At 48.7% G+C, this 15,857-nt stretch overlaps 8 protein-coding genes across 8 annotated transcripts; 3 read left to right on the top strand and 5 right to left on the bottom strand.

The window, feature by feature from the left end:
• Window positions 1-611: 611 nt before the first annotated feature.
• BDR25DRAFT_381383 (uncharacterized protein) lies at window positions 612-1,824 on the bottom strand (the record flags this gene model as incomplete). The annotated part of the gene is made up of 2 exons (XM_033697713.1): window positions 612-1,411; window positions 1,809-1,824. The coding sequence occupies 2 exons, from the start codon at window positions 1,822-1,824 to the stop codon at window positions 612-614; spliced, it is 816 nt and encodes a 271-aa protein (XP_033541117.1).
• Window positions 1,825-4,211: 2,387 nt separating this feature from the next.
• On the top strand, window positions 4,212-5,780 carry BDR25DRAFT_361777 (uncharacterized protein; the record flags this gene model as incomplete). The annotated part of the gene is made up of 10 exons (XM_033696477.1): window positions 4,212-4,248; window positions 4,282-4,495; window positions 4,527-4,585; window positions 4,619-4,641; window positions 4,732-4,871; window positions 4,908-4,941; window positions 5,000-5,070; window positions 5,099-5,421; window positions 5,453-5,501; window positions 5,591-5,780. The coding sequence occupies 10 exons, from the start codon at window positions 4,212-4,214 to the stop codon at window positions 5,778-5,780; spliced, it is 1,140 nt and encodes a 379-aa protein (XP_033541116.1).
• A 31-nt stretch (window positions 5,781-5,811) lies between these two features.
• Window positions 5,812-8,280, bottom strand: BDR25DRAFT_296910 (alpha/beta-hydrolase; the record flags this gene model as incomplete). Its single annotated transcript, XM_033688966.1, has 2 exons — window positions 7,499-8,280; window positions 5,812-7,408 (listed from the first exon to the last, which is right to left on the bottom strand). Exons 1-2 carry the CDS (start codon window positions 8,012-8,014, stop codon window positions 5,813-5,815), a joined length of 2,112 nt encoding a protein of 703 aa, XP_033541115.1. The 5' UTR covers window positions 8,015-8,280.
• A 195-nt stretch (window positions 8,281-8,475) lies between these two features.
• Window positions 8,476-9,181, top strand: BDR25DRAFT_179432 (uncharacterized protein; the record flags this gene model as incomplete). The annotated part of the gene is made up of 4 exons (XM_033684197.1): window positions 8,476-8,500; window positions 8,623-8,666; window positions 8,735-8,816; window positions 8,961-9,181. Coding segments are annotated over 4 exons (372 nt in total), but the record flags the coding sequence as incomplete, so codon positions are not given.
• Window positions 9,182-9,983: 802 nt separating this feature from the next.
• BDR25DRAFT_97889 (uncharacterized protein) lies at window positions 9,984-10,411 on the bottom strand. The gene has a single exon (XM_033699329.1). It carries the CDS (start codon window positions 10,356-10,358, stop codon window positions 10,131-10,133), a length of 228 nt encoding a protein of 75 aa, XP_033541113.1. The 5' UTR covers window positions 10,359-10,411; the 3' UTR covers window positions 9,984-10,130.
• A 61-nt stretch (window positions 10,412-10,472) lies between these two features.
• BDR25DRAFT_319334 (uncharacterized protein) lies at window positions 10,473-11,443 on the top strand (the record flags this gene model as incomplete). Its single annotated transcript, XM_033691816.1, has 4 exons — window positions 10,473-10,677; window positions 10,831-10,935; window positions 11,134-11,190; window positions 11,244-11,443. 4 exons carry the CDS (start codon window positions 10,473-10,475, stop codon window positions 11,441-11,443), a joined length of 567 nt encoding a protein of 188 aa, XP_033541112.1.
• Window positions 11,444-11,824: 381 nt separating this feature from the next.
• BDR25DRAFT_97887 (uncharacterized protein) lies at window positions 11,825-12,435 on the bottom strand. The gene has a single exon (XM_033699328.1). It carries the CDS (start codon window positions 12,224-12,226, stop codon window positions 11,906-11,908), a length of 321 nt encoding a protein of 106 aa, XP_033541111.1. The 5' UTR covers window positions 12,227-12,435; the 3' UTR covers window positions 11,825-11,905.
• A 1,047-nt stretch (window positions 12,436-13,482) lies between these two features.
• BDR25DRAFT_97851 (uncharacterized protein) lies at window positions 13,483-14,180 on the bottom strand. Its single transcript, XM_033699327.1, has 2 exons — window positions 13,665-14,180; window positions 13,483-13,612 (listed from the first exon to the last, which is right to left on the bottom strand). Exon 1 carries the CDS (start codon window positions 14,050-14,052, stop codon window positions 13,666-13,668), a length of 387 nt encoding a protein of 128 aa, XP_033541110.1. The 5' UTR covers window positions 14,053-14,180; the 3' UTR covers window positions 13,483-13,612; window position 13,665.
• Between the last annotated feature and the right edge of the window lie 1,677 nt (window positions 14,181-15,857).

The following is a 15,857-nucleotide window of genomic DNA, read 5'->3' as shown; positions in this document are numbered from 1 at the left end:
GACTTGTATATATTTACTTTACTTCAGATTTGCTGGTGGATCTAGCTACTTTAACAAAAAGCTGATTGCTATCGATGTTGCTCCTGCTACAGTGATGGGATTGCTTAGCTCTGATAACTATTAGCGTTCTTGTCTGTAGGGCTTGTGTCTCACACCGCAACCTATTTAAGAGTGAGCGCCTTTGCAAGTGCCATGCCTATTACTGCAACCCATTTTGTTTTGTTAAGTCGGAAGGTCTTACAATGGGCTGCCCAATCAACCTTAGGCTTGGCGTCCTACATAAATCACATAGCCCCTCAGACCCTCAGTCCACCGTACATTACTTCTTTCATAGCACGTGCTCCCTGGAAGACTACAGCTTTGCATTGGAGTGCGCTATGCATGTTGCATATTTCATGCAATGCAGCTCCCTCTATGAGAATATAATAACTTATTTGTTGCGGAACAGGACCGCGTTTGAACATTGGCTGGTAGGAGGTGGCAATGTCGCCCTCCTCCAAATGCTTTAAACTAAGAGTGAATACTAGCAGGCCGAGATTCAGAGGTAATGTCCTTATTCCTCCATATAAATCTGTTCAGATACAGCGTTCTATTCCAACTTCCCTGTCCAGCTATGGTTTCACCGCACCTCCTTCCTCCCACAAGTCCACCGCTGCCATCCCAATAACAATCTTTTCCCTCTCCCCATTCCTCACAACTTGTCTATACAAGATCCTCCTTCCTCCTTCCTCTCTCCACATCTCTGTCCTCACCACCTGACCCAACGCCCCATAAATAGGCTTACTTAGTCGACACTTCACGCTTTTAAACCTCCGTCCGTCACCACCAGCAAACGCATCAACGACATGCCGGACTCCCATCCCAAGCGGACAAGTTCCCGTCAAAATGGGGGCCGGAAACCCTGCCGCTTTTGCCGTCTCGGGGTCAATGTGCAGAGGATTCAGATAGCCTGATGCGGCGCGGTAGAGTGCTGCTTGCTCCGGAGACGTTTTATGCGCAGTGATTTTATCTGGAGCCCGGGTCAGAGTTGGATACAACGTTGTTCTGGGCCCACGTTGGATCGGGGTTGTATTAGCTCCAGCTGTTGGAACTTTCATTACAAAACCCCCCCATTGGTTCACGCAAAGGACATCTATAGTTCCCTCCTCGACAGTCTCGATATCTACAAAGACTAACACCCCGCTCCTCCGATCCACGATATCAACCACTTTTGCCGTCGTTTCCAACTTAATTTCCTCTCGGCCATTCGGAATCGGATACGCTTTTTTTAGCTCTAAGAAATTCTCTCCATGGACGTGATTGTGGCCTTGAAAATTTGGGAGGAAGTCTGCCATAGCGCGATGTACAAGACCCATGACTGCGATACCATGAACGGCCCCATATGTGGGGAGAGCGTGGAAGTCTGGGTAACCTTCGAAAGTTAAGGAGAGGTGGGAGCCGGGCGCCCAGGGCGAGGTTATAGGATATTATCTGTTGGACATTGTATGTGGTGTGGATTGTCCAGGAAAGTTGTTTTGTTGCTGGGAGGTCGATGGTTGCTGGGGTCATGGCTAGAATAGTGGGAGGGAATGGTCTCTTAGTGTATGGGAAAGAACTCTTCCAGATATTCTCAGAGCCTAGTTTTGAATTCATCGTCTCAACCCGAGTAAAGATTTATGATGCGGCTGGTTGGCTCCTTGGTTCTTTAAGCTTTACCCCACATTTCCCTGATCTTTGGTACCGAAGGCGAGGCTTCACTTCAACATCCTATCACTCCACCCAAGCCAGGTCTTTCCTGCTCAATTCTAACATAGCCTTTGGTAGCTGACCTTGTTGAATTTCCATGAATTAGGGGGGATAGGGTATGCTCAAAAATTGTCCCAGATCTTAACTGTCACATCCCTAGGCTGAACTAAAGATCAAATGCAGCTACCATAAACACCACAAACCACCCCTACTCTCTTCCACTCCAATATCCGTGTGCATGTCCTGGGAATCAGATCCAGACCTTTCCAATAGTTGCGCTAGACTCTAAGGGAGGTTTACTCCAAGGGAGGGTTTCTCCACAGGAAAGCGTACATCTTATATCAGATCATCCCGGTAATCCAATCTGTTGAACGTTAGAGTACGGTCGGTGGCGTTACCCATACGCTGATAATACCGTAACTCAAGCAGTTCCCTGAGGTAATAGATTTTATATTTACCACTTCAATCTTTACAACAGTGTATTGAATTTCCATCCAGGGTAGGTAGAGTTGTGGAGCCTGGGTGGATGCCCATGACTACGTTAGGAGACTGTGGCTAGACACCGTACATTCGTATGCGTGCCGAACGGAACGCGCACTGCCATAGTAGATCGAATTGGAAAGTGTGCCCCTAGGGGGCCGCTAGGAATCGATCAATCACGCTTTCCTCTTGCATACACTAGCTAATAGCGGCGACATCCAGGAGTCGGTCCTTCTCGAAGGTCAATTGGCGATGCGAATATGCTTCTACTATTTGCGCTACTGGGGCTTGATTTGTGAATCATACAAAGATGATTCTAATCGAAGTTGGTTGGTAACCCTACAACCACTCTCGCTACTTCTCATGGACGCGCGCTTCTATGCCATTTCTTTGGCGCAAAAGTATAACATCCTTAGCGATAGTGACAGCTCCTGGTAGGGCTAATATTTGTCTAATAGTGGAAAACTGTATCTCTTTAGCAACTCTTCCAAAGAAGGTGTCGCGTACAGCTATCCGTCTATATATATCCTTCTGCTGTGCTAGCTGGGAGGTTGACCTTTTAGCAAACGCAACAGAAGGTAACTTTACTAGTTTGTTGTAAACGTAGACGTCGTCGTCGAAGGGAACTTGTTTGACAAGAAAGTTGGCATCTATCCGAGAAACAGCCTTCTGAGATGTATACTACCAATATTAACACAATTGTGAGGAATGCGTTCGTATATATATTGTCCATCTCCGCCCCTTGCTCTTTCCAGTCCTCTCAGGGTATTGAATGATGCAGAGTGAGTCAATCCATAGAAAATGGATATACGGGCGGCGGCAAATCTCGACCACGTCCCCGAAGGACTTCGGGAAAAATTCATTAGGGATGTAGCACGGAAATGAAACTGGGGTTCTCCTCGCGGTCTTGGAGATATCCGTCGCAGAGCCCCAAAAATGGCTCCAGCAAGCGTACCCCTGCGACTCATCGTCCTCGTAAAGCACGATATAACAATTAAATAGTTTTAAAAATACGTTTGAGTTATCGTGGTATGTCTGTAGTTGTAAGTCGGTAACAGCTTGGATGAGTGTAGTCTGAGATTCAGTCTCCGATCCATTCTTTGATGGCTTGGAATGTAGTGGACGAATTTATCGTTTCGGGTAAATAACTCTCAAACTCTCCTGGACTCTAGAGGAGTCGAAACCTGGTTTGAGGCCATGGTTAGTGAACGGTGCTTTTCGGTTGGTGTGCTCGCTGGAGCATGCTGTGCGATGATTGGTGTCGACTTACTGGACAAGGGGAAGATTCCAAGGAACACAAATTTACTATGATGTTTCATAGGATCTTGTATCCCTATCTCCATCCCCTCATCTCATTTCATGTGCATCCCAGACACGATAAAGCCAGATAGCGATTGCTGGATAATACATTGCGTATATCTGAGCAAAAAGGTGCATCTTGAACATCCCCTGTGGGTGGGGGCCATCAGCGCCGTGAGACTCGCCTGGTTTCGAGCGTTCGCGAGTATACCGTACGCACCACAGAGGTCCATGTTGTGCGGCATGTGTATGTGGTGGAATCTAGAATAGGGCTTGTCGGCCAGTGCGCTAGCACTTACGAGGGGGGGTCCTACATAAACTTGTTCTGGGAAGCGCTAGAATATGAAGGAGGAGGCATTCTAAATGCATAGCCTGAGGTTAGAGCTCTATCAGGGAGGCGTGCCAAAAATGTGGTGATGACTAACCTTGGCACCTGCGCTCCACTTGCAACCCCTTGGATACGATGATAATGAACATCAAAATCTTGCAACTAGAAGCTATAGCTAGTCAGCTCCCTCAATAACCCCTGTCCCTACTCTAATACTGTCTTTCTCCCCCTCACCCTCCTCCTGCTCTTCTTCCTAGCATCACCCATCCGACCATCCAATGGAGGTTGGTCAGCCTGACTACAGCCACTTTCGCAGCTTCCCCTGGAGCTGGTATATCGAATACGGGGCATGTTTTACTGTAGCGTAGAGTCTTGATATATGAATAGAGGAGGCCTGGATACCGTCTTTTTTTTTCGTGATGCCTAATATTGCTACCGTTGGCCTACAGCCGCGATGCTACTCGAAGAATGTTTCCTCTCGTGTTTGTTCAGCCTTGCCTACCCCACACGTGGCTTTGCCCAATCGGTCGTCTCCTGTGGAACGATAAGTAGGATGGCACCCTGGAGGTACTTCCTCTATCAATTGGATTTCTTACTAGATGCCGCTAGGTTTGGAAATGCAGCCAAAGATCAGGAAATTAAAGCGGCCCATCCGGTGACCATGTGGCTACCGCTCTAGAGTTGCAGCATGAAGAACTTTCTTCTCCCTTGTCTTGTTCCTTCTTTTTTTCCTTCTTCTAGTTACCACTGATGGTGTGAAACTTTTGGGGGCGCAAGAGGCATGAGGAACTGAGTTGATTGCCAAAGAAGTGTACCTAGGGGTTTATATATGCAAAGGAATGAGCTAGGCAGCATGTTGCGTAGGTAGGCAGCAGTGGTTCATGAATACGAACCGGTAGTGGAGGTCGGAGAGCTCCGTAACCCCAAACAGATTCCTTCTGTTCCACAACGAACTTCTAAGCCTACTCAAACATCCGCTCCTTCCAATGCCATCACCAGAAGCTGTCGTCTCGACCGAATATTCTCTGGGGGTATTTACGTACCTTCTGCATCTCTTATTGCTAACCCGCAGAAGAACCATACTGAACACTGACCCTACTAGCCAGGCTGTAAGTACGACCTAGTAGAGAGATCTAATTTGTCGACTTGTTCCAACTGTGGACACAGGTGTCTTCAGAACTTCCCACTTCGGGCAACAAAATGATGAATGTCAAAGGTGATGAGGCGTCCCCGAAATCGTCTGGACGGGATGGATATACTTGAGAGCCAGAAATGTGAAAACCTCGAAGAGCTTTTAGCAGATGTACTGGCATATATTCTAGTGGGCGTACGCATGATAATGTTGACGTTATGGGACATTGCGATATCTCTTGATTCTATCGAGTGTCAAAGTTACAGTTTCCCCATTGTTCAAGTTTGGTGTCGTAACGTCACTGCACCTAGTGATTCCTTGCTCATTTCTATGCTAGGGCTGAGACAAACTCCTTACTTTGTTATTGAAATCAAAACCCAATGTTTGTCCTCAAAAATTGCGACAACGTTGAAATGTGAGCCTGGACGGATGACAGAATCCCTGATTAGGCTTTCAGGTTCTTAGTGGGTGGGATTGACATACATGAGAAGCTTGCAGGTACGGAAGGACTACTTGTCCTGTTTGGGATATGGCTGTGTAGGCTTTCCGGAAATAGTAGTCTTTCCTAATAGCATACCTTAAAGCACTAAAATGGGCTTGTGCAGATGGTTGTCTCGAGATGTTAGCAACCCTCCTCTTGAAACACCTGCGCTTCCAGCCAGAGGAATTAGAAAAGTTGCGCTTAGGTTGTCTCGAGTTGGATGCATCACACAATTGATGATGATGAATATCATCTTACAGCTAACATCACCGCAAATCTTGAAGTCTATCCAAATCTCCAGGGACACCCTATCTCTCCTACCACATTCGAAATAGATCAATAAGTCTCAACTAAAAGCCATATGTAGTCAACTTCCTTCAACCTTCTCTATTCCCATCCCAACCCCTGCTTTCCTCCGCCCCTTCTTCTTCTTCTTCCTGCCATCCCCGCCATCCGAATCCAACCTCTCACTCTGCTTCCCAGTGCCACTTCCCTCGCCTTTTCCCAAGCCACCACTCATCCCGCTAACAGCCCTACCAACACCCAGACTGATCCCTCGTTCGCCGAAGACGCTCAACTTTCCGCTTCTCCCGCTGCGCTGACTGTCAATGCTCAGGCGACTAGGACTTTTCTGTATGACAGGGGTACTAGGCTCACTGTGTCCTGTGCCTGCAACTTCGTCGGAGCTCCACCAGCCTTCTGGCCGGGACGTTGATGACTGCGCTGTGATCTGGGAGATGTCCACTGATCCTGCTAGGGAGTTGGCTACCGTGTCGGTCAGGTCCTTCGCCCCCGGTGGAGGAAAGGTGGTAGAATGAGTCGGCGAGTGTTGGCGTTCGGAAACGCCAGAGGCGTATGTTGAGGCTAGATGAGGTATCTTCGATGTTTGCGATGCTGGTGTCTGCGGCTCTGGATTGAACATATCTGGCTTGTCTGAGAAGGATATTCGACGCGTGTTCTGGCTGACTTTCTTCGCTCTTAATACTGCGGGACTTGAAGAACTTTCGTCACCAGCGTCATCACCTTCCGGTCCAGGCAATGAGCCTGACTCGGGAAGGAGACCGCGGTATCGCCCCGGGGATCTGAAGCGCTTCTCTTTTCGAGGCTCGAATCCCATGCCATCCGTTCCAGCATATTCATCCAATGCCTCAAAGACGTGAGGAAAAACAAGTTCATGAACTGAAGATGCCCAAAGGAAGTCCAGATGTTCGTAGTGGGGAATCTCCTTGGCTATTGTGTGGCGAGGTAGCTCCTTCAGCATAACGTCGATATCTACTAGACTGTCTGAACCACCGTATACAAGGACAATTGGCGTTTTGATGTTTTTAGTGGGGAATTTGGCCACTTTGTAGTATTTGGCGCGATTAGAAGTGATCGGATTGGGCGCTTCGTCATCGTACATCTGGAAGACTCCATTTCGTATGATCTGGAACCAGTGGACGACGCTCTTCGTAGATGTGAATGAATACAGATGCGGGTACGAGGCGAGCTTTTGATGAGGCGTGATATTTTTGCTCGTCCATCCAAAAAGAAATTTCAAGGAGGTATCAATGAGGCGAACAAATATAGGAGGGTATAAGATTGCCTCCCACATTGTGGCCGATCCTAGGATAGCGCGCCGACCAAATGCAAGAAATAGCACATCAGGAGAAGCCTTTACAAAAGAATCGACAATGGTTGAGGTCAGGCCTTTCGGGGACATTGCTGGAGCGAGCGCAATGAAGACATCGACTTTATCGTTGAGCGTAGGGTGAATAGACAATGTGGCGAATGCTTGAGCAGTTCCTTGGGAGAATCCAATGTAGGATAATGAGGGTTGGTGCGTTGTGCTAAGTATATAGGCGATAGAATCTGGAATATCGTGGAAGGCGAATTGATCCATACTGAAGTTCCAAAATGCAGTCGATGTTGGGGCGGTATGAACACATTTCTTCGAGTACTTATTCCCTCGATTGTTGCCAAGCTGTCATGCGTTAGTGTGAGTAACGTTGACGCAGGAACCCGCAACAATGCTACACAAGGATTCGAAAGAGCTGAAAGGGGTGTGACTTGCCCAAACATCGTAACCTCGTTCGACAAGCTCGAATGGTAAACACCTCTGGCTCTCTGTCAAACATACCCAAACCTCGCTATTCATAAGCAAGCCGTGGTGCAGATATACGACCTTCTTCTTAAGGCCACCCTTCCGATCTCCTACGTTGACTCTAATATCTTCCTCGCCTCTCCGCCAGCCTAGTCTGTGCAAACCCAGGAGATAGCCATCGCCTGTCTGCACTATGTGTTCTTCCGTATAGTACCCATATAGTTCGCACAACTCCGTGAAGTCAGAGGCGTTGGCTATTGACGACCAGACGCCTTTCTTCTTTTGACGCGAGCGGCGCGACGACGGAGAGGAGAGGTAGTTGAAGAGACGTCGCGTGATGCGGTAGCAGAAGGTAATAATTGGTGTTGGTAATGCGAGGGTAATTATCGAGATTAGGCTTTCTAGGGCTATGAGAATGATTGAAAGCATGAGAGCAAAGTACTGCCTCAGATGGAGGCGCGAAAGGAAGGGAATATGAACAGCCATGTCGTCAAGCGTTGGAAGGAGCCGACCAAAGGTGGGAAATATCGTCAAGCTTTCATAAATCTCTCAAACCATCGGACGGATTCGGTCAAAGGTGGGGAAGTTGTTGTATGTGGTAGGTCGTGGTTCGTCAAAGGGGCGGTATGGGTCGTAGGGGTGATAATTCGGTCAGGGGCCAACAAGAGTTGGTTTCTGCGTCACCATTGCTTCAGTTCGATGATATCGAAGACGCGAGAAGGGTAGAAAGAGCAGACGGGCTGCTGAAGCTGAACTCATTGTGTTGAGACTAGTCTTTCGGAAGCATGACGTTCAAGACGATACCCCCTGCCCATTTTCATGTGACAGGACAACGATTGCGGCGTGAGCACCCCAGTCGGTCTTGGCGCTGAGATCCTCCGACACCTAGACATTTTGCGATACTGATGCACTCTGCAACGAGCAAGTCTCGATTAAGTGTATTCATCATGCCCCAGTCATGCAAGGATATAAGTAAGCTTCCTGCATTTAGAGTCCCTCCATCTCAATTCCTCCCTCCTGGATTGCTTCATACCCGCCATCTCCAGCGCAAAACGCTCAGAAATTAGCCTGCACTAACAATGAATGAATTATAGGACAGGCGCTAGCATTCTGTCTTCAAAATTCCGATTGTATTATGGTGCGATAACTTCCAGACTTCTGGGCACTGCTGTAATGGTACTGTCTACGATCTTACCTACCCTCCAGGTCGAACGACATCAACCCGGCGATTGCTTACGTCCTCCATTGAAATACACACTTCCGACACAGTGTCAGCAGCTTCAGAAAGGTCAGTTACGTTCGAAGCCTCTTGCGCTACCATGCTTCTTCCTCAACCCTTTCCCCCCATGCCACCGTCTGAAGATCCCTCCTACCGTTGAAGCTCCCCAGAAACTCCCGGAGCTCTCATAAAGCACCACCTTACACTTTACAGGCTACGCCGAATGCAAGAAAGGTCTAATAGACATGCGCAAGCGCTTCCGTGGCAACCGGCCGATCGCTGTATCCCGCGAACTCGAAGGTGGAAAACTCGGTGTGCCGCCCAGTGATACGGAGTCCAAAGAAGGTACCATAGAGGAAAAAGGCTATATGTTGTACGCCGGGCGACGGAACAAGGGTGTAGAAGCGAAAGGAGAAGAAGATCCTGAGGAAAGGAAGTAGACTTGGGGGAAGAGCGTGGATGAGAATCAGATTTGGAAGAGGGTAATATAGAGGAATGAGGGTTTCAAAATGGAATAACGACCGAAATCCAGACGAAGTGACGTGCAAGAGATAGAGAGGGCATATTCATATCCCCACCCACGAATTCGAAAACTATGAGAGGACAACTAGGCAAGAACCGGCACACCGCGTCCTAGACCAACAAATCAAGAGCTCTGCATGAAGAAGGACTTTCTCCTTGTACCAGTACCCACTGTATCATACCAGAACAAAACGAATTTGTAACATACATTAATGACATTGTGTTCAAACCTCCCCAAATCTTCCTTGTCGAAACAGTCAAATCTTGCAGGACTAATTCCTCAAATCTTCAAATCTTCAATTCCTCGTAATCACAAGACTAGAGACGCATGCAACCCGGCCCGCAAATCTCCTGCATGTCTCCAAACGCGTCGTGGTTGCCTACCCATCTCGCCCTTGTTGTCCTTCACTCCATCGGCGGTGTCCGGTGCCATTAACAATCTCTAACACGCCTGATGCCTAAGTGGCTGGTTTGTCTTTCATTCCCGGCCAACAGACAAGAAATCCTGGACTTCGTCTGCATATGCTGCGAGCGTACATAAGCTGCGAGAGCGGACGGAGTGGGCGATGCCAAGAGGAGGACGAACTGCAAGAACAGTCGAGACTCAAGGCACCCAGGTCGAAGTCACGCACCCCACTGTGAGGCTCAAATGTGTGGCAACATGTCCTGGGGTTTCAAACGAGCCTCAGAACCATTGCTATCGAATTTGCTCTTTGACATCATCGCCCACCCCGGTTTGGCCAGGCTCTCATCTGGCATTCAGAAGGGAGGCTGAATCGATCACCGTTAACCAGAATCCTGCTATGTGGTAAGGCAGGGCCAGCGTAAGGCTGATTGCGCTGCAAACCGATTCGTATTGCCTTATGATTCAGCCACTTTGCTTTGCTTCGCTTCGCTTCCCTTTCCTTTCCTTCTATTTGTTTGCTTTCCTTTGCTTGCTAAGATAAGATGAGATGACGAGGAAGCTGAAAAAGGGGGAGGGGTACGAAGGGGGGCAACGTAGGGCTTAAAAGGGCGAGGGTGTGCCCCACTTTTGGCGCTGTGCTGAATGTGCTGAGTGTGCCGAGTGAGGAGGATGTTCATCAGCATAAGGACACGGGTTGGGTTGTGAGTCAACCGTTGGCGCTGTCGCAAAGCTATTGTTGCAAGCACATGTCAATTCTCTCACTTCCCGCGCTCAGATGGGGTAGCCCGTGCGCGATTATGGACAGGTTCAGAGTGGGGCGTGCACGCCTTGGTCGTCAGTGTCGCTACAATCAACAACTTTTTGCAAAAAATTACCCCTTTCGGAAACTCGAGATCAGGCCCAGCAGCGTTTACGCCTTGTTGATCAAATCGATCAATCAACTCGGGAACCAGCACAGCGAACTGCCGGGACTCATGCACACTCATCACAGCCTGAAGCCAGGTACTTGGGTACAATATCGTTCCTTTTTACAAGGGATAATGCATGATGGCACTTGGCTCTGCAGGGAAATGCATGCGGCGAAGTTGCAGTTTGCACAGCCAGCCTTCGACATCACTTCATCGAAATTTCAAATGCTAAGCTGAGTGATTGTAGATCGGGACGAGGTCATGGGAAGGCAGAACGAGGGATTGGAATTTCGAGTCATGACCCAGGATGCTCATTGTGAAGCGCCGTGCACAAAGCTAGTGCAGGCAACAGGTGAGCGTGGATAGTCGGTGAAGGATGCTGAGCGCTGGTGAATGAGTGCTAATGCGCAAGCGTGCCCTGAGTCCTTCGTTTTTCGCGCCGACTGATACATGTCAATGCTCAGCATCTCGAAATTCTTCAGACTCAAGGTTTTGCGCGCCGCGCGATAATGCGAGGTTTGAAACACACTAAGACAACTCTTTCGGCCAGACAAACGGCTTCTCGCAACCACTGCAACTCCAGGCGGTTTGCAAGCCACACCCGATGGTGGGTGAGATTTATCAGGGGTGCTGACCATCTTTTGCGGACGCTTTGCCTAGACAGTGAAACGGGGCTTGCTTGGGGCGTGCTGATCCGCTACCTCGCCTTGAACGACAAAACATGCGTAAGTGAGATGTATTGGGCATCGTTCGAGGCCGTCGGGCGTAACGGCAAGCTTGCTCATCCTGGTGGCAGGATCGCGGAAGGATTGATGCATGGCTTTGTGGTTAACCTTAGCTTGAGCTTGAGTAGAGGTTAGGCGACACGCTGATCACGATGGAGAATGCGAATCACGATAACGGTTGGGACTGAAGATTTGGTTTAGGTAGTATTGAGATGAGAAGGTCATTAGGAATAAATGAGTTGTGTGGTTCTTGATGAAGAGGAACCTACACTAGGAAAACTGACTCTAAATGCATGAACATTCCACATGCTCCACGCTTAATAAATGTCTCGGAGATCCCACAGCCAAAGCCATCATAAGAGGTATTGAAGAAGCGAAGATATGGGAAAGTCTGGGGGTATCGGGCAAGCAATCAACAGCAAGAGAAGACAATATGGAAGGACATAAAGAAAAGGAATATCATAAGCTTGGATCAATTTCAAATGCCTCCATAGGAGCCCAGCCTATTGAAGTCAACTCGAGTAAATGTTAGATCTTGGTGTGTGACTGACGTGTTATTTTAACTCCTTGGGCCAAACAAGATTCTATATCCTACGACTAATTGTTGCCGGCCACGACGTCGCATCTATCGCACCGCCAGTGGTTATTGCAGTGACAGCACCCTTTGTCTAGGGAGCAATCCATTCCTCCTCCACCGCATCGGCAGCAATACCATAAGTATTTATTTCCTCCTTCTGTTGGAGCCTGGTGATTATATATTTGTTTTGCCGTGGAAATGGTACTTCCGTGGGACTCGAAATCGCCTTTCTTTAGAGGTATGGAATGCGCTGCGTCGACGCGTTGAGGTTCAGGATCTTTAGTCGTATCGGAGGTTTTATAAGGATCGGAACCATATTTACGGCCAGCCCAAGTCGTCATGGTGATTACTTGTGCGAAAAGGATTGGGGAAAGTAGTGGGAAATGCGGTGCAAGAACAAGACGAGAAAGCGAGAACGAAACAAGTTATAGGACGACGTGTACTTGAACTTTGTCTGGGGCAGATGAATAGCAAAAGAAAGAAGAGAGATGCGACACCTGTGTTGATTATGAATGCGTGAAGGACATGAAGGACGTTCACCACAGCCATGATGAGACCAGTTTCTGAGGCGATAAACGGCCGTCAAGAAGCGCCCCAGGCCATGTCTTCTTGCCCTAAAGCCCTCTGAGGCCGCACCTAAGGGCACGATTCCTGTCAAGCTCCGTAACCGTAAGGCGAGGAACGCCTCTTCCAGTATGCGCGTATGCGGGAGACGCCCTGTGGCGACCGCTCAGGGCTGAGGTGCTTGGAAACGAGCGTGACTCGCAGCACGAGAGCCGCGAATGTCGCATTGCGAATATTTGCGGTAGAAGTGGGTCATATGTCGAGTTTCGGACTATGAATGGTTGAATTGTGTTCATTCGGTAATATTTTGGGATAGGACATACCTGACGGTGTGTCCTCAGGACTTCCTCTTCTTAGCCAAAGTCCTTCAGGCCTCACGCCAACTCAATTCCTTCCGGTGAATTGTGGGCGCCATGACGAAATTGGAGGACCATTACTTGCCGGTGAACTGAATTTTAGTCAATTTCTGGCCAATTTTCAGGAAAATGTGAGCCAAATCGTCAAGCTCCAAATAATCCTTCCGGTAGTAGAAAGGGTTTGCGTGAGAAGGCGGCGATGCTAAGGCAGGTACCCGCATCAAATCATTCTCGCATCCTGGAAATTGAGCATGCATGCATATGCAATTAAAAAAGCCTCTAACTTGTGATCCTTCGGTTATTTGCACAACAATGTGATCAAATCTTTAGGTGGGGCTCTAGGCATCCATTTCATAAGAACGAAGGTTTTACCCAAATACACTTGTAGGCATGAGAGCGTAGGAAAATCCCGTTTAGAGGGAGGAACGCTATTCTGAATGAGTAGATGTAACGAGCTATATACACCTCAAACCTGAAGAAGGAAAGAAAAGCAGCTCGCGTGAGGGAACCTTTCCGGAAGCTAGGAACAGAAGTAGCACAGAACATGCTCGCTCGCTAAAATCTGGGACAGAGCCACCAAACCTGTTGCCATGAGGTTGTGGATGAAAACAGTAAACCAAAGCTAAGGGCGAAGTTTCCCGACAGGTAGAGTTGAAATCAAAAGGCCTTATACCCAAGACAATACAGTAACTGAAATCCCCAAGTGAAATCAATATTGTTTAGCCACTTGAAAACGCTCGTGTCGGCCGTCGGCAGGAGGAATAAGGACTTCACACCATCGAAGAGTAGCTTAAAGTAGGTGTTAACCTATGTGAGGAATTAGGATATATTCACAAGGAAGCTGGATTGACATACATACCTCATGATCGATCTTCGGAGCAACTAGAGCATCTTTGGTGGCTGCACTTTATGCACACATTCAGCCAATAGCCGATAGGCCCATCCTGGCATTCTGAGCAGTACCATGGCCGTTTCGTTTCTGGTCCATCCGTAGGTGCGTAGGGATGGTCTTGATATCCACCATTATCCGCGGCAAGTTGTCCTAGAACTGAGTAGGGTAGACTCGACATGGTCGTGGAAGTGATCGAGTCTAAGGGAGACATTGGCAAAGGAGGTGCGGTGGTGCAGGATTCGATTGTGGTATTCTTCGAGCTCCGTGTAGGTGGAAGCTCGGTTTCACCGAGAGACGAACCGAGGAAGGAACGCATTTCAAATTTACGCTGGCGCAGTGTAGATAGAACAGACATGATGAGAACTAGGACACAAAAACAACCAGAAGTGTCAACGAGCTTGTAAATGGGTGATGTATCTTGGGAAGGTGGAAAGGCGATGTCGAACAAGCCATGATCTCGTGGTGATAGCGATGATCTTTATATGACCGCTCACTCTGTGAGCAATGACCATGCGTCCCTCCCCTCCGGTTTGGAAACCTGGATGTCTGAGGCAGAAGGCAGCGAGACGATGAGCCACGCCCAGTCCGAGCTGAGAACCCCAGGCCGCAAACATGGCGGTGGTGACGGAGAGGTGGGGTGGGCCCATCGACGGCCCTGTTGACAAAATAGCGGCCAGGTCCGACAGTGGTGACAATAGGGCTCAGGGTTTGCAGATCGAGGACGTGATGGTCCGCTGCGCGGTCTCAGGGCGTGGCAGGGTAGTCGAATGGATGCTTATGGGCGGCCGTCTCGATGGAGCGAAGCAAGATTGCCGGAAGCGCCACCAACGCGGTATGAAAGGCGACATGACGGCATGGGCCCAGAGTTGCCCAGTAACTGTCAACATGATTTAGTAGGTGTTGTTGATTGGATTGAGCAGTGTGTGATGAGAAGCCCTGCCCGTGAGTCGAAACGCATTGCAGGTGCAGTCGCCAGTTTTGTGATTGGCAGTTGAGTCGGGTAGTGCAAATAGCTGCATTTAGGAATCTTCACCGGGAGAAGAAAAAAAAGGTTGCCTCATTGCCTCCTTTAACACGGTTTGGGAGGTCGATGGCTGGGTAATAACACAGCTGTAATAGCGTCCTGGTTATTGACAGATAGTCTGTATTCAATTTTTAGTCCGAACCAATGAGATCGCAAGCGTTAGAGGAAAAAAAAAACCCAACAATTCATAACATGTGGTAGTACGTACCAAGTAAGGCTGACCACAGAACTCGGTCCTAGCACCACATTATGGACCCCGCTTCTGGCAATTTATTGCTATTCGCCCAATTTACATTGACAGCCGCACGGCTCTGCAGCTATTAAGATCACAGAAAGATGAAAGGGTAGCAAGGTACCAGAACAAGAAGGTAGTAATTTGGGGCTCTGAAATACAACGTTGTGTTGTTGGAAGTAGAATTGTATCTAACTGAACTTGTGGCTTAAGCAGTTGCTGGAGAGGGGCGAAAAGACTAAGAAAGCGGAATAATTGTACATAAATAGATGTGCCGACGATTACGGTGACAATGCAAGACAATTTACCTAAAAATGGGGGTTTTCGAACTGCTTTTAGACGCGCTATGATGTTGCGAGCTAAATGGGGATTCTTGAGAAGTGATGGTTGCAATGTCTTAATGAGGTCAAAACTAGAGAACGAGTGGGGGTGCTTTTTCCGGTGTCGGGTTCTCCGGTGTTGCTGGCAGCTGGCTATCTTCTAACTGAAGCGATAAAGCCCTCCGTTGACCTCTGACCAGTCGTGGAGACTGTAGTATTCATCGCCTATTATGAGCGGGGTATAGCCACCCTAGAATGCCTTATGCTCTATATGACATCCGCTTCTGAGGCCCTCGTATCACCACACCAGGGCAGAGTGTTGGGCGGATCGCAAGGGGCGCAGCTGGAAGCGTGGTGGGTTCCGGGCGAGTTGTACGTATCGTCTACTACAAATCTGTCAGAACTCTTCTCGACTCTTGTGGGCGGTTAGCTTACCGAGGGAGTACTCTCACGGGCTAAAGAATCAGGTGAGGGCGGTCACAGCCAGCCATCGCCTCAAATGCCTCGGGTGTCCATCAGGCTGGGTGTCGAGAAGAGACAGCCTTGTAGCCCACCGGCGGACCCAGTGAGGCACGCTCGTTGAG

Source organism: Lindgomyces ingoldianus (assembly GCF_010093535.1).
Source record: "Lindgomyces ingoldianus strain ATCC 200398 unplaced genomic scaffold BDR25scaffold_47, whole genome shotgun sequence".
Taxonomy (NCBI): domain Eukaryota; kingdom Fungi; phylum Ascomycota; class Dothideomycetes; order Pleosporales; family Lindgomycetaceae; genus Lindgomyces; species Lindgomyces ingoldianus.
The sequence above is the reverse complement of the archived record's forward strand: the minus strand, read 5'-3'. Positions and strand labels throughout refer to the sequence as shown.

Excerpts from the sequence above, each read along its gene's own strand:
- BDR25DRAFT_97889 (XM_033699329.1), bottom strand. The coding sequence starts at position 10,358 with ATGCTGATGAACATCCTCCTCACTCGGCACACTCAGCACATTCAGCAC.
- BDR25DRAFT_97887 (XM_033699328.1), bottom strand. The coding sequence starts at position 12,226 with ATGACGACTTGGGCTGGCCGTAAATATGGTTCCGATCCTTATAAAACC.
- BDR25DRAFT_97851 (XM_033699327.1), bottom strand. The coding sequence starts at position 14,052 with ATGTCTGTTCTATCTACACTGCGCCAGCGTAAATTTGAAATGCGTTCC.